Genomic DNA, 13,134 nt, shown 5'->3' with positions numbered 1-13,134 from the left:
AGGTTTTGTTAAAATCCCTGCAATGTGCACAGATCACTGAGGGGAATGTTTGTTTGTTTTTCTCAACAAAAGTGGAGTTACCCTTTAAAGCAAACATTTCCTGATAGACACAATGCTGACTTCTCATTCTGCAAATGCTGGTTGTCTGGCTATCAGGATGGCCTGCTGGCCTCATTGCTGTGCATCACTGACATGGAACAAGCATGCTGCTAAGGACTTCAGTATTTTCTCAGTCACTGACCTGGAACAAGTATACGCATCAGGAAAATCTGAAGTCACTGGGCTAGCGTTGTAGACAGAAAACTAGCATTTCTAGAGGGAGGTCAGCAATGGCAGACCCCATGTTTCTATCAGGAAATGTTCACTTTAAAGGAGAATTATGGGGTTAGTAAAAATGAAAACCAAACCTGCGTTTGCAGCATCTATTTATCACTGCAGCTGTCCCACTCTGAGGCTGAGACCAAGAGCTAACAGATCACATGAGCAAGAATCAGTCCGTTCTCAGTCTGCTGGCAGTGGAGAACAGTGACTATCCATGAAGAACAGTGACTATCCATGAAGAACAGTGACTATCAGTGGAGAACGGTGACTATCCGTGAAGAACGGTGACCATTCGTGGAGAACAGTGACCATCCGTGAAGAACAGTGACCATCCGTGAAGAACAGTGACTATCCGTGAAGAACAGTGACTATCCGTGAAGAACAGTGACTATCCGTGAAGAACAGTGACTATCCGTGAAGAACAGTGACTATCCGTGAAGAACAGTGACTATCCGTGAAGAACGGTGACTATCAGTGGAGAACGGTGACTATCCATGAAGAACAGTGACTATCAGTGGAGAACGGTGACTATCCGTGAAGAACGGTGATCATCCGTGAAGAACGGTGACCATCCGTGGAGAACAGTGACCATCCGTGAAGAACTGACTATCCGTGAAGAACAGTGACTATCAGTGGAGAACGGTGACTATCCATGAAGAAGAGTGACTATCAGTGGAGAACGGTGACCATCCGTGAAGAACGGTGACCATCCGTGAAGAACGGTGACCATCCGTGGAGAACGGTGACCATCCGTGGAGAACGGTGACCATCCGTGGAGAACAGTGACCATCCGTGAAGAACTGACTGTCCGTGAAGAACAGTGACTATCAGTGGAGAACGGTGACCATCCGTGGAGAACAGTGACTATCAGTGGAAAACAGTGACTATCAGTGAAAGAGTGAGGGAGATACATTTAAAGGGTTACCAAAAACTGCCTATGCAGGTAAGAGGGTCTTGTAGATGCATAAAAACAGCAGATTTGAAGTGGAATACCCTTGATATATGTGTGGACCATTTACCTACATCCCAAAGTCTGGCCAGAAAACACTCGGGCTTGGCATCATCCCATCCTGCCTTGTTGCTAGGACCTTGGTAAGACACTCCCAGTCACTAACACTCCCCTCCCACCATCAAGCACCCACACGTGTATCATCCAATGTCTTCATTGCAGAAATGCTGAGCTCAGAACTACTGTGATGGGGGAGAGAGAGCGCATGCAAGGGGGTTTGAATTGGCAGGGAGTGTCTTAGCAACATCCAATTAACAAGGCAGGATGGGATGATGTCTTCTCTTGGAGTTTTTCAGCCAGACTTCGGGAGGTATGTAAATCGGCTACATGGATAGCTAGCACATTGGTAACTTTGGTCCAAGCTGTACAGTTTGTTTTTATCTACAGGACCCTTTACATGCACAGGTATTATTAGATGTCACATTTCCTCCAATCTCTAACCCAAACTCCAAGCTCCTGCTTTATTGTACTTCAATGACCTTTAGGCTGGGTCTTTCCTAACCCAGAGTTCAGGTTAGAGAGGAGTTCGAAGTTGGGTTATGGATAAATTTGGAGTGGGTTTAGAGATTAGTTTGGGTTAGGGATAAATCTGGAGTTCAAGTTAGAGATGAGTTTGGAGTTGCGTTGGGTTCGGGATGAGTTTGGAGTTCAAATAGAGATGTTCAAGGTTGGGTTAGGGATGAGTTTGGATTTGGGATAAGAATGCGTTTGGAGCTGGATTAGGAATGAGTTTGGATTAGAGATACATTTGAAGTTCAGGTTAGAGATGAGTTTGGAGTTGCGTTGGGTTAGGGATGAGTTTGGATTTGGGTTAGGCATGAGTTTGGAGTTGGGTTAGGGATGAGTTTGAATTAGGGTTAAGGATGAGTTTGAAGTTGGGTTAGGGATGAGTTTGAAGTTGGGTTAGGGATGAGTTTGAAGTTGGGTTAGGGATGAGTTTGAAGTTGGGTTAGGGATGAGTTTGAAGTTGGGTTAGGGATGAGTTTGAAGTTGGGTTAGGGATGAGTTTGGAGTTGCGTTGGGTTAGGGATGAGTTTGAATTAGGGTTAAGGATGAGTTTGAAGTTGGGTTAGGGATGAGTTTGAAGTTGGGTTAGGGATGAGTTTGAAGTTGGGTTAGGGATGAGTTTGGAGTTGCGTTGGGTTAGGGATGAGTTTGGAGTTGGGTTAGGGATGAGTTTGAAGTTGGGTTAGGGATGAGTTTGAAGTTGGGTTAGGGATGAGCTTGAAGTTGGGTTAGGGATGAGCTTGAAGTTGGGTTAGGGATGAGCTTGAAGTTGGGTTAGGGATGAGCTTGAAGTTGGGTTAGGGATGAGCTTGAAGTTGCGTTGGGTTAGGGATGAGTTTGGAGTTGCGTTGGGTTAGGGATGAGTTTGGAGTTGGGTTAGGGATGAGTTTGGAGTTGGGTTAGGGATGAGTTTGGAGTTGGGTTAGGGATGAGTTTGGAGTTGGGTTAGGGATGAGTTTGGAGTTGGGTTAGGGATGAGTTTGGATTAGAGATACATTTGAAGTTCAGGTTAGAGATGAGTTTGGAGTTGCGTTGGGTTAGGGATGAGTTTGGATTTGGGTTAGGCATGAGTTTGGAGTTGGGTTAGGGATGAGTTTGAATTAGGGTTAAGGATGAGTTTGAAGTTGGGTTAGGGATGAGTTTGAAGTTGGGTTAGGGATGAGTTTGAAGTTGGGTTAGGGATGAGTTTGAAGTTGGGTTAGGGATGAGTTTGAAGTTGGGTTAGGGATGAGTTTGAAGTTGGGTTAGGGATGAGTTTGGAGTTGCGTTGGGTTAGGGATGAGTTTGGAGTTGGGTTAGGGATGAGTTTGAAGTTGGGTTAGGGATGAGTTTGAAGTTGGGTTAGGGATGAGCTTGAAGTTGGGTTAGGGATGAGCTTGAAGTTGGGTTAGGGATGAGCTTGAAGTTGGGTTAGGGATGAGTTTGAAGTTGCGTTGGGTTAGGGATGAGTTTGGAGTTGCGTTGGGTTAGGGATGAGTTTGGAGTTGGGTTAGGGATGAGTTTGGAGTTGGGTTAGGGATGAGTTTGGAGTTGGGTTAGGGATGAGTTTGGAGTTGGGTTAGGGATGAGTTTGGAGTTGGGTTAGGGATGAGTTTGGAGTTGGGTTAGGGATGAGTTTGGAGTTGGGTTAGGGATGAGTTTGGAGTTGGGTTAGGGATGAGTTTGGTGTTGGGTTAGGGATGAGTTTGGTGTTGGGTTAGGGATGAGTTTGAAGTTGGGTTAGGGATGAGTTTGGAGTTGGGTTAGGGATGAGTTTGAAGTTGGGTTAGGGATGAGTTTGAAGTTGGGTTAGGGATGAGTTTGAAGTTGGGTTAGGGATGAGTTTGAAGTTGGGTTAGGGATGAGTTTGAAGTTGGGTTAGGGATGAGTTTGAAGTTGGGTTAGGGATGAGTTTGAAGTTGGGTTAGGGATGAGTTTGAAGTTGGGTTAGGGATGAGTTTGAAGTTGGGTTAGGGATGAGTTTGGATGTAAGGGACCGCCCGGCGGTACCACTAGCACTCCACTGAATAGGCGTCCCCAGCGCACGGAGTCTAAGTCCCAGGGTGCTTGTTCACCAGGGCCCCTGATGGTGGGGATGGACTTGGAGCCCCCTGAGACCAGGTCGTGGCTACTGGGTGCGTCCGTCAGTGGTAGTGGTATGCGCCAAGGGCTCCCACGGGAGAGAGTCTGATATGAGGAGGTCAGAAGACCCCACTGCGAGGGATGGGCGGATGGATGGATGGACGAGCAAGGTCAGACGGGCCGGGTCGGTAACAGAGAGGACGGTAAGGTACAAGGCAGCGGGCATAGAATGGTCAGGTCACACGCCAGGTCAGCAACAGCAGGTCAAATCCAATAAGGGGCATTCAGGAGAGAGGTCAGGCAAAGCAAGGGTCTGGGCAGGAGAATACAGCAGTGGTCAGGCACAATCCGGGTCAGCAACTTACTACAAACAGGTTCAGGTACAGGATACAGGATGCAGGGTAGGATAAGACCAGAAGGCACCAAATGACAGCCCAGGGCCGTTTAAATATCGCGCCCTGCGCTGCCATTGGTGCCCAGCGGGCGGCCGCGGCTTCTACTGCGCATGTGTGAACTCGCGCGCCGCGGCCGGCCCGGAACTAGAGCTCGCGTCCCTGCACAGGGCGGCATACTGCACCTGCGCCGGGACCATCGCGGCGGGGATCGTGGCGATCCCTGACATTGGAGTTGAGTTAGGGATGAGTTTGAAGTTGGGTTAGGGATGAGTTTGGAGTTGCGTTGGGTTAGGGATGAGTTTGGAGTTGGGTTAGGGATGAGTTTGGAGTTGGGTCAGGGATGAGTTTGGAGTTGGGTCAGGGATGAGTTTGGAGTTGGGTCAGGGATGAGTTTGAAGTTGGGTCAGGGATGAGTTTGAAGTTGGGTTAGGGATGAGTTTGAAGTTGGGTTAGGGATGAGTTTGAAGTTGGGTTAGGGATGAGTTTGAAGTTGGGTTAGGGATGAGTTTGAAGTTGGGTTAGGGATGAGTTTGAAGTTGGGTTAGGGATGAGTTTGGAGTTTGGTTAGGGATGAGTTTGGAGTTGGGTTAGGGATGAGTTTGGAGTTGGGTTAGGGATGAGCTTGAAGTTGGGTTAGGGATGAGCTTGAAGTTGGGTTAGGGATGAGCTTGAAGTTGGGTTAGGGATGAGTTTGAAGTTGGGTTAGGGATGAGTTTGAAGTTGGGTTAGGGATGAGTTTGGAGTTGGGTTAGGGATGAGTTTGGAGTTGGGTTAGGGATGAGTTTGGAGTTGGGTTAGGGATGAGTTTGGAGTTGGGTTAGGGATGAGTTTGGAGTTGGGTTAGAGATGAGTTTGGAGTTGGGTTAGAGATGAGTTTGAGTTGGGTTAGGGATGAGCTTGAAGTTGGGTTAGGGATGAGCTTGAAGTTGGGTTAGGGATGAGCTTGAAGTTGGGTTAGGGATGAGTTTGGAGTTGGGTTAGGGATGAGTTTGGAGTTGGGTTAGGGATGAGTTTGGAGTTGGGTTAGGGATGAGTTTGGAGTTGGGTTAGGGATGAGTTTGGAGTTGGGTTAGGGATGAGTTTGGAGTTGGGTTAGGGATGAGTTTGGAGTTGGGTTAGGGATGTTCGGAGTTGGGTTAGGGATGTTCAGATTTGGGTTAGGGATACGTTTGGCGTTCAGTTAGAGATGTTCGAAGTTGGGTTAGGGATGAGTTTGAAGTTGGGTTAGGCATGAGCTTGGAGTTGGGTTAGGGATGTTCAGATTTGGGTTAGGGATACGTTTGGCGTTCAGTTAGAGATGTTTGAAGTTGGGTTAGGGATGAGTTTGGATTAGAGATAAATTTGGAGTTCAGGTTAGAGAGGAATTCAGAGTTTGGGTTAGGGATGAGGTCTGACTTCAGGTTAAAAAATATAGGGTTTGGAGATGGTTGTCAATTCGCACCGCACATGTGTGAATCCACACTAACCTAACTTCAAAGTAGTTGTTCAGTGGTTCAGGACAGGTTTAGACCAGGTTCAGGACAGCATTTTTGATACCGCTGCAAATTCTGAGAATGAGCAAACTGGTGAAATCCTGTTCACAACAGATGATGTGCGGTCTAGAAGCCGCCAATGAGACTGTAATCCACGCCTGAACCAGACCGCAGTGCTCAGAAATCAGACGGACTGTCTTTGAATTCGCACTGTATCCACACTGCCAGTGCACTGCATATATGTGAACAGGCTAAATAGAAAACAATGTTATTTCACATGTCATGCGAACTGGATGTGGTTCAAAATGCATCCAATCCGCATATATGTAAACCAGCCATTGGTTACACATATATAAGTTTGGGTATATTCGGGTTAGAGATGAGTTTGAAGGATGCCCAAGCTCATCTCTTCACACGGCCTAAGGACCCTTCCTCTACACATCCAACTCCCTGCAACAAACAACTTTTTTTGGTATCTATTCAGCTAGGGCTATTCCATTTTGACCAACAATACTCTCATCAAAGAAAATCAACACCAGAATGGTTTAATTTAAGTTTAATTAATATGTTTAAAAATATTAACTGAATTCACATATTTCTTGGCGGACATGTCTAATGGTGGGGGGGTAGACTCAGTTGTTATACAAGAATATGGAACATTTGTGTGCATAGTCCGTGTACAGGTCAGGGAAGGATTTCCTAGGCTGAGATTCAAGAGTCCTTTTCCTAGTTTGGTACATTGCTGGCTACTAGGTAAGTTAGCATTATGTGTATATAAAAAAAAATTAGAATAAGAAAATATATTTATGACGGTTCACACCACGTATGTTATCACTGGATGGTCAAGTGATGGTTTGTCGATGCTCTATGCTTGGTGGGGTGGGGTGTTTATGGGTGGTGGGTACTTAGGATGTGCTTATATAGATACAGGGCACACAATAATTCTGTCCTCCAGCATCACACTGACGATGACGAAAACAAAGTACAGCGTGAACATGGTGAATCCCAGCAGCTTGTTCATTTTCCACTTGCAGGTAGCGATGGAGAATATGACGAAGAGGAGCATAAGGAACAGGAGGACGATGGCGCAGAACAGGCCATTGCTGCTCACTGCCACGGGACTGAAACCGTTAAACACGGAGAACAGGAACCAGGGGACCGGTAACCTGCCGACAAATAAGAAACACACAGAGCCATGTTTAGTAATGGGTCACAAATGTCTGCGTTGCCCTAAAACATAAAGATCAACTTCAAATGTTCTGCTACTGTAAGTATCAAATGACTAAGACCCACTGGGTATGATTGGTGAAAACATTCCCAAGAGCGGATTGTAATAGGGATAGCTCCCGATCACCAACCAGCCGTTTGTAAAAGTAACACAGTCTTTATTGCTCATTCGAAAGTCAGCATAGCGAAATACAAACAGTCCACAGTTCTGGTACATTGAAAGCAATAATATGCCTTTCCATCTTAATGCCAGTCCCAATCCTGGGTTAAAGTTCCCATCTGCTTTGGGGGAACAAGAAAAGCTGCAAGAGCTCAGGAAGCCACTCCACTCCACTTCACTGACACTTCCTGACTCCTTCCTGCCCCTTTTTAAGACTCCTTTGCTGGTGGGTTGACCCCTTTCGGGATTGAAGTCCCTGGGTTTGGAGGCTCATTCCCCCCCAAAGTCTCTCCAAGCCTCTGATTTCTAGGTCCAGAATAAGGTCTTACCAGTCCTGAAAGAACTGCCAGTCAGCCCTTTCCTCTTCAACCAGACTTCCCTGGACCCTTTCGCTCTACTTGGGGGAGAAGCCCTGAGTACCCAACAATGTCTTCAAACTGTACCCCTTAAAATGGAGCAAAATCCAAATAGTGGGGAAATATGCCTGCTGTGCAAGACCCATCCCTGGCATCCTGTACAGTATGTTACTAGTCACAGAAAGTCACGTTTCATCTTTGAAATTAATCTCTCTTTTTGCCATAGGCTTCTGCATGCATTTCTTCAAGTTGGTCTCCGGTAGATCAGGGTACTGTATAGCTAAGCATACCCTCACCGGCCACTTTATTAGGTACACCTGTTCAATGGCTTTGTAACACAAACTGCTAATCAGCCAATCACATGGCAGCAACTCAATGCATTTAGGCCTCTAGATGTGGTGATGACGACTTGCTGAAGTTCAAACCGAGCATCAAAATGGGGAAGAAAGGGGATTTAAGTAACTTTGAACATGGCATGGTTGTTGGTGCCAGAAGGGCTGGTCTGAGTATTTCAAAAACTGCTGATCTACTGGGATTTTCACACACAACCATCTCTAGGGTTTACAGAGAATGGTCCAAAAAAGAGAAAATATCCAGTGAGCGGCAGTTGCGTGGAGGAAAATGCCTTGTTGATGTCAGAGGAGAATGGACAGACTGGTTTGAGATGATAGAAAGGCAACAGTAACTCATGTCAATATGGACCAAAATTTCTGAGGAAATTCCAACGCCTTGTTGAATCTATGCCATGAAGAATTAGGGCAGTTCTGAAGGCAAAAGGGGTTCCAACCCGGGACTAGCAAGGTGGACCTAATAAAGTGGTCAGGGAGTGTATATTTTCATGATCAGTATTGTAGTCACACAGTCAAATGGGACATGTGAGGCATAACAAGTTGACATTTTTATTAGTACTGAACGTTATACATCAAAAATAAAACATTTACTAAAAATAGCTAAAATAATCCACAACTCTCCACCATTATTAAAATGACAATGTTGGCACTATGACACCCCCAGAAGTCCCGACCCTCACAAAATACTACCCATGGCTAGTTTTAAACAATCTTGATTGAAGATAATTGACCCAGAGTTCTCAAAACATCACCTCTAAAACTGGTCATACACCATTATAATGTTTTGGGGTTTTTTTACAAGTAGAAACATCAGTAGAATTTAGTTTGGAAATTTTAATTTTCAGAAAGTTGGTTCAATTTTTTAAGAGCTAGGTGGATCAAATCGACATTCACTTTTGACCGCTTGTACCGCAAATTTTTCTTGAGCAAATAAATATCTAACTGCGAATGTGGTTTTCATTTGGGAAAAATTGTACATATTGTAATGACACTTGTGAAATACTGTGTGTCTGAGATTCCATTCATATAGCAGATCTGGATGAAATTTTAGGATTTTGGGATTTTGATTGAAATTAGTCGACTCGATGGCAAAAAGAAAGTTCTGATGAATGATTTCTCTACAAATATTAAAATGAAATTCTGAGTATGGCCAGGTTCAGGCGTCACAAGTGACACACCAACATTTGTTTAATAAATTCCTACATCTGTACAGCTGCATAGTCCATCTAGATCAGGGGTGTCAAACTGGTGGCCCTCCACCTGTTGCAAAACTACAAGTCCCATCATGTGTCTGCCTGTGGGAGTCATGCTTGTAACTGTCAATCTTGCAATGCCTCCTGGGACTTGTAGTTTGGCAACAGCTGGAGGGCCGCCAGTTTGACACCTGTGATCTAGATGTTGCGTGGAAGCTTCTGGTAAAACTTACCACGCATCTTGGCCCTAGAACATCAATGGTTGTGATGGTGCTGGCAGCCAGCCCATCTGCCTCATAGCAACTGCTGACGCTGATCCAGAGCAAACCCATACTTGCGGAATCCCAAGGGAACCCAGACGACACCTTGGTTGAGAAGTAGGTTTGGAAAATAATTTGCCAAACCATGTGACTGATTTCTACATAAAGCAGGGTTTAGGGCAGGGTTTCTCAACCAGGATTCCATGGAACCCTAGAGTAACTCCAGAGGTTGCTAGGGGTTCCTTGAGCAATGAGCGATTTATGCCTCTCAGATAAGTTCCCACTGACACCATCGGTCTTTTTAGTTATCCGTAAGGGGTTAATTCTTCCCAATGAACACATGTGTGAGGAGCATTCTTCCCAATGACCACAAGTGTGAGGAGCATTCTTCCCAATGACCACAAGTGTGGGGAGCATTCTTCCCAATGACCACAAGTGTGAGGAGCATTCTTCCCAATGATCACAAGTGTGAGGAGCATTCTTCCCAATGACCACAAGTGTGAGGAGCATTCTTCCCAATGACCACAAGTGTGAGGAGCATTCTTCCCCATGACCACAATTGCGAGGAGCATTCTTCCCAATGACCACGTGTGAGGAACATTCCTTCCACTGACCATCACACTAGTGTATCATGAGTTGCAGATATAGTAATTTTTAGCAGAGGTTCCTTCAGACGGGAAAGGTATTTCAAGGGTTCCTCTGTGTTGAAAAGGCTGAGAAAGTCTGGTTTAGAGGTTCAGTTGTATGACCAACAGTACACACTCAGGTTCTAGAGAAACAATGCAAAAAAAAAAAAAAACCCCTCCAATGAGTGGCAGTACTATTCTCAAAACACCTCCCAGTGTTCTCAATGACAGGGTGCTATTCCACCCACTGACACCAGCGATGGGGCACTATTGCTCCCACTGACACTAACTATGGGTCACTATTCCTCCCACTGATACCAACTAATGGGGCGCTATTCCTCCCACTGATACCAACTATGGGTCACTATTCCTCCCACTGATACCAACTATGGGGCGCTATTCCTCCCACTGATACCAACTATGGGGCACTATTCCTTCCACTGATACCAATGATGGGGTACTATTCCTCCCACTGACACCAATGATGGGGCACTATTCCTCCCACTGACACCAATGATGGGGCACTATTCCTCCCACTGACACCAATGATGGGGCACTATTCCTTCCACTGACACCAATGATGGGGCACTATTCCTCCCACTGACACCAATGATGGGGCACTATTCCTCCCACTGACACCAATGATGGGACACTATTCCCCCCACTGACACCAATGATGGGGCACTATTCCTCCCACTGATCCCCATGATTGGGCACAATTCCTCCCACTGATACCAATGATGGGGCACTATTCCCCCCACTGACACCAATGATGGGACACTATTCCTTCCACTGACACCAATGATGGGGCACTATTCCTCCCACTGACACCTTCTTTGAGGACAAAGAAGAATGGCCAACCTTGTTCTGCCATCTCTAACAACTACTGCTTACAACATTTGTGTGCATCAAGGTATCCCTGAGCCCACAGAACATCAAGCCAAAGGGCCACAAGCAACAGCAAACCATAAGAGGGCCTTTGTTAACAGCTGAGGGTACTGTTGGCACAGGATCACCGAAACTGGATTGGCCACACCAGCCAACAGACAAGATGGTGAGATCAGAGTTTGGCATACACAGTATGAATCGAGAGATCGGCCCAGGCTGGTAGTGATGGCCATAATGATGCTCTTTTGCCAGCAATTACCAACATCCCTATAAAGAGACCCTGTCCCTCCTTTATTTTTCTTTTAGTCATTATGGTTGCATTTTTTGCAGGTTGTACCTCGTTATTTTTATCATCAATGGTCTCATTGCCCATTCCTTTCATGCATTCCAAAACACTGCTGGGTGCTGCCATCTTGTTTATGATGCCCATTGGGATCCACAATACAATGGGCCCCACTGCAGTTGTGGGGAGTTTGCAACTGAATGGGCCGTGTTCAGCAATAGGTAGCGCCTACCGAACATGACGGGAGGGAAAACGTTTGATGCAACACAATGCAAAGCATCGCAGTCGTGACGTGTACACCCCGTCCGCAGCCTTTACAGCCTAAGGTGGAGCAGTTGGGGTATGGTAGAAAAGTGGCCCAACCAGGGGCGGACTGACAACTCATGGGGCCCCCGGGCAATAGGGGATCATGGGGCCCCTTGTCCTTGCCCACACTCAAAGCACACCCAAAAAAGCCTGTAAAAGTTACCATGGGCATTTCATGGGGCGCCCTACTGACCTCGGGCCCTCGGGCAGTGCTTGAGTTCTCGAATGGTCAGTCCGCCCCTGGGCCCAACTGCATTTTTATTGCCCCCCACAACAACAAGTGTAAATGAGACCTGTGTGAATTTCGGTCCATTCACCAGGAAGGTAATTAGAGGAGAAGCAACAGAAATGGGCAGTGACCTGAGAAGAACGTCTAGTTCTCACATTGGGGATAATTTACTAAAGGTCTGCTCGCTTTTCAGGGGAATTTTCTCTTAGATTAGTGAATGTAGCGAAATTTCACTTTACAAAGGATACCTAATCAGGTGCAAATGATTGCCTTCAGTAAATCGACCATGTTGTGCCTAATGTACAGTTGCAAGAAAAAGTATGTGAACCCCTTGGGATTACGTGGAGTTTTGCATGAATTGGGCATAAAATGTGCTCTGAACGTCATCTAAATCACAACAATAGAAGAACACAGTCTGCTGAACATAATACTATACAAACATTAGATGTTGCCATGGTTTAATTGCACATAACATGTAAACATTCACAGTGCAGGGAGGAAAAAGTATGTGAGGCCCTAGCTTAATGACTTCTCCCAGAGCTAATTGGAGCCAGGAGTGAGCCAACCTTGACTCCAATCAGTGTGATGATATTGGATGTGTTGCTGACAGCTGTCCTGCCCTTTGGGTTTACTAGTTTCAACCCAAAGGATGTTTGTGTATTGACACAGAAGAGTGCAATAAAACAGGGTTTTCAAAGCTTTCTAAATATAGGGCCAGTTCACTTCAGACTTTAGGGGGAGGGCTGGACTGTGGCTAGTGAAAGTAGAAAAGGTGCAAACATCAGTGAGAATAAATAAAGCCCCATCATTGGTGTCAGTGGGAGGAATAATGCCTTGTCATTGGTTTCAGTGGGAGAAACAGCACCCTGTCATTGGGATCAGTGGGAGGAAAGGTGCCCAGTCAATGGAGTCAGTGGGAGGAATAGTGCCCCATCGTTGGTGCCAGTGGGAGGAAAAGCGCCTCATCGCTGGTGTCAGTGGGAGGAATAGCGCCCTGTCATTGGGGTCAATAGGAGAAATAGTGCCCCGTTGTTGGTGTCAATGAGAGGAATAGCACTCCATCATTGGGGTCAGTGCAAGAAATAGCTCCCTGTCATTGGTGTCAGTGGGAGGAATAGTGCCCGTCGTTGGTGTCAGTGGGAGGAATAGTGCCCGTCGTTGGTGTCAGTGGGAGGAATAGTGCCCCATCGTTGGTGTCAGTGGGAGGAATAGTGCCCCATCATTGGTATCAGTGGGAGGAATTGCACTCCGTCTTTGGTATCAGTGAGAGGAATAGCGCCCCATAGATGGCGTCAATGGGAGGAATAGTGCCCCATCATTGGTGTCAGTGGGAGGAATAGTGCCCCATCGCTGGGGTCAGTGGGAGGAACAGTGCCCCATCATTGGTATCAGTGGGGTGAATAGTGCCCCATCATTGGTGTCAGTGGGAGGAATAATGCCCCATCATTGGTATCAGTGGGAGGAATAGTGCCCCATCATTGGTGTCAGTGG

General features: G+C 46.3%; 1 protein-coding gene across 2 annotated transcripts in view; it reads right to left on the bottom strand.

The window, feature by feature from the left end:
• Positions 1-6,306: 6,306 nt before the first annotated feature.
• LOC149444901 (sodium/potassium/calcium exchanger 1-like) overlaps positions 6,307-13,134 on the bottom strand; it is a 138,340-nt gene continuing 131,512 nt past the window's right edge. For both annotated transcript variants that reach the window (XM_089654413.1, XM_089654414.1), the window contains one exon: positions 6,307-6,931. In XM_089654413.1, the coding sequence (XP_089510539.1) occupies positions 6,682-6,931 (250 nt within the window). In that variant the 3' untranslated portion in view covers positions 6,307-6,681. The remainder of the gene's footprint in view (positions 6,932-13,134) is intronic.

This window comes from Staurois parvus, unplaced genomic scaffold, assembly GCF_062004578.1.
Source record: "Staurois parvus isolate SC_StPar_1 unplaced genomic scaffold, SC_StPar_1.0 ptg000765l, whole genome shotgun sequence".
NCBI lineage: Eukaryota > Metazoa > Chordata > Amphibia > Anura > Ranidae > Staurois > Staurois parvus.
Note: the sequence above shows the minus strand (reverse complement) of the source record. Positions and strands in the feature narration are given on the sequence as shown.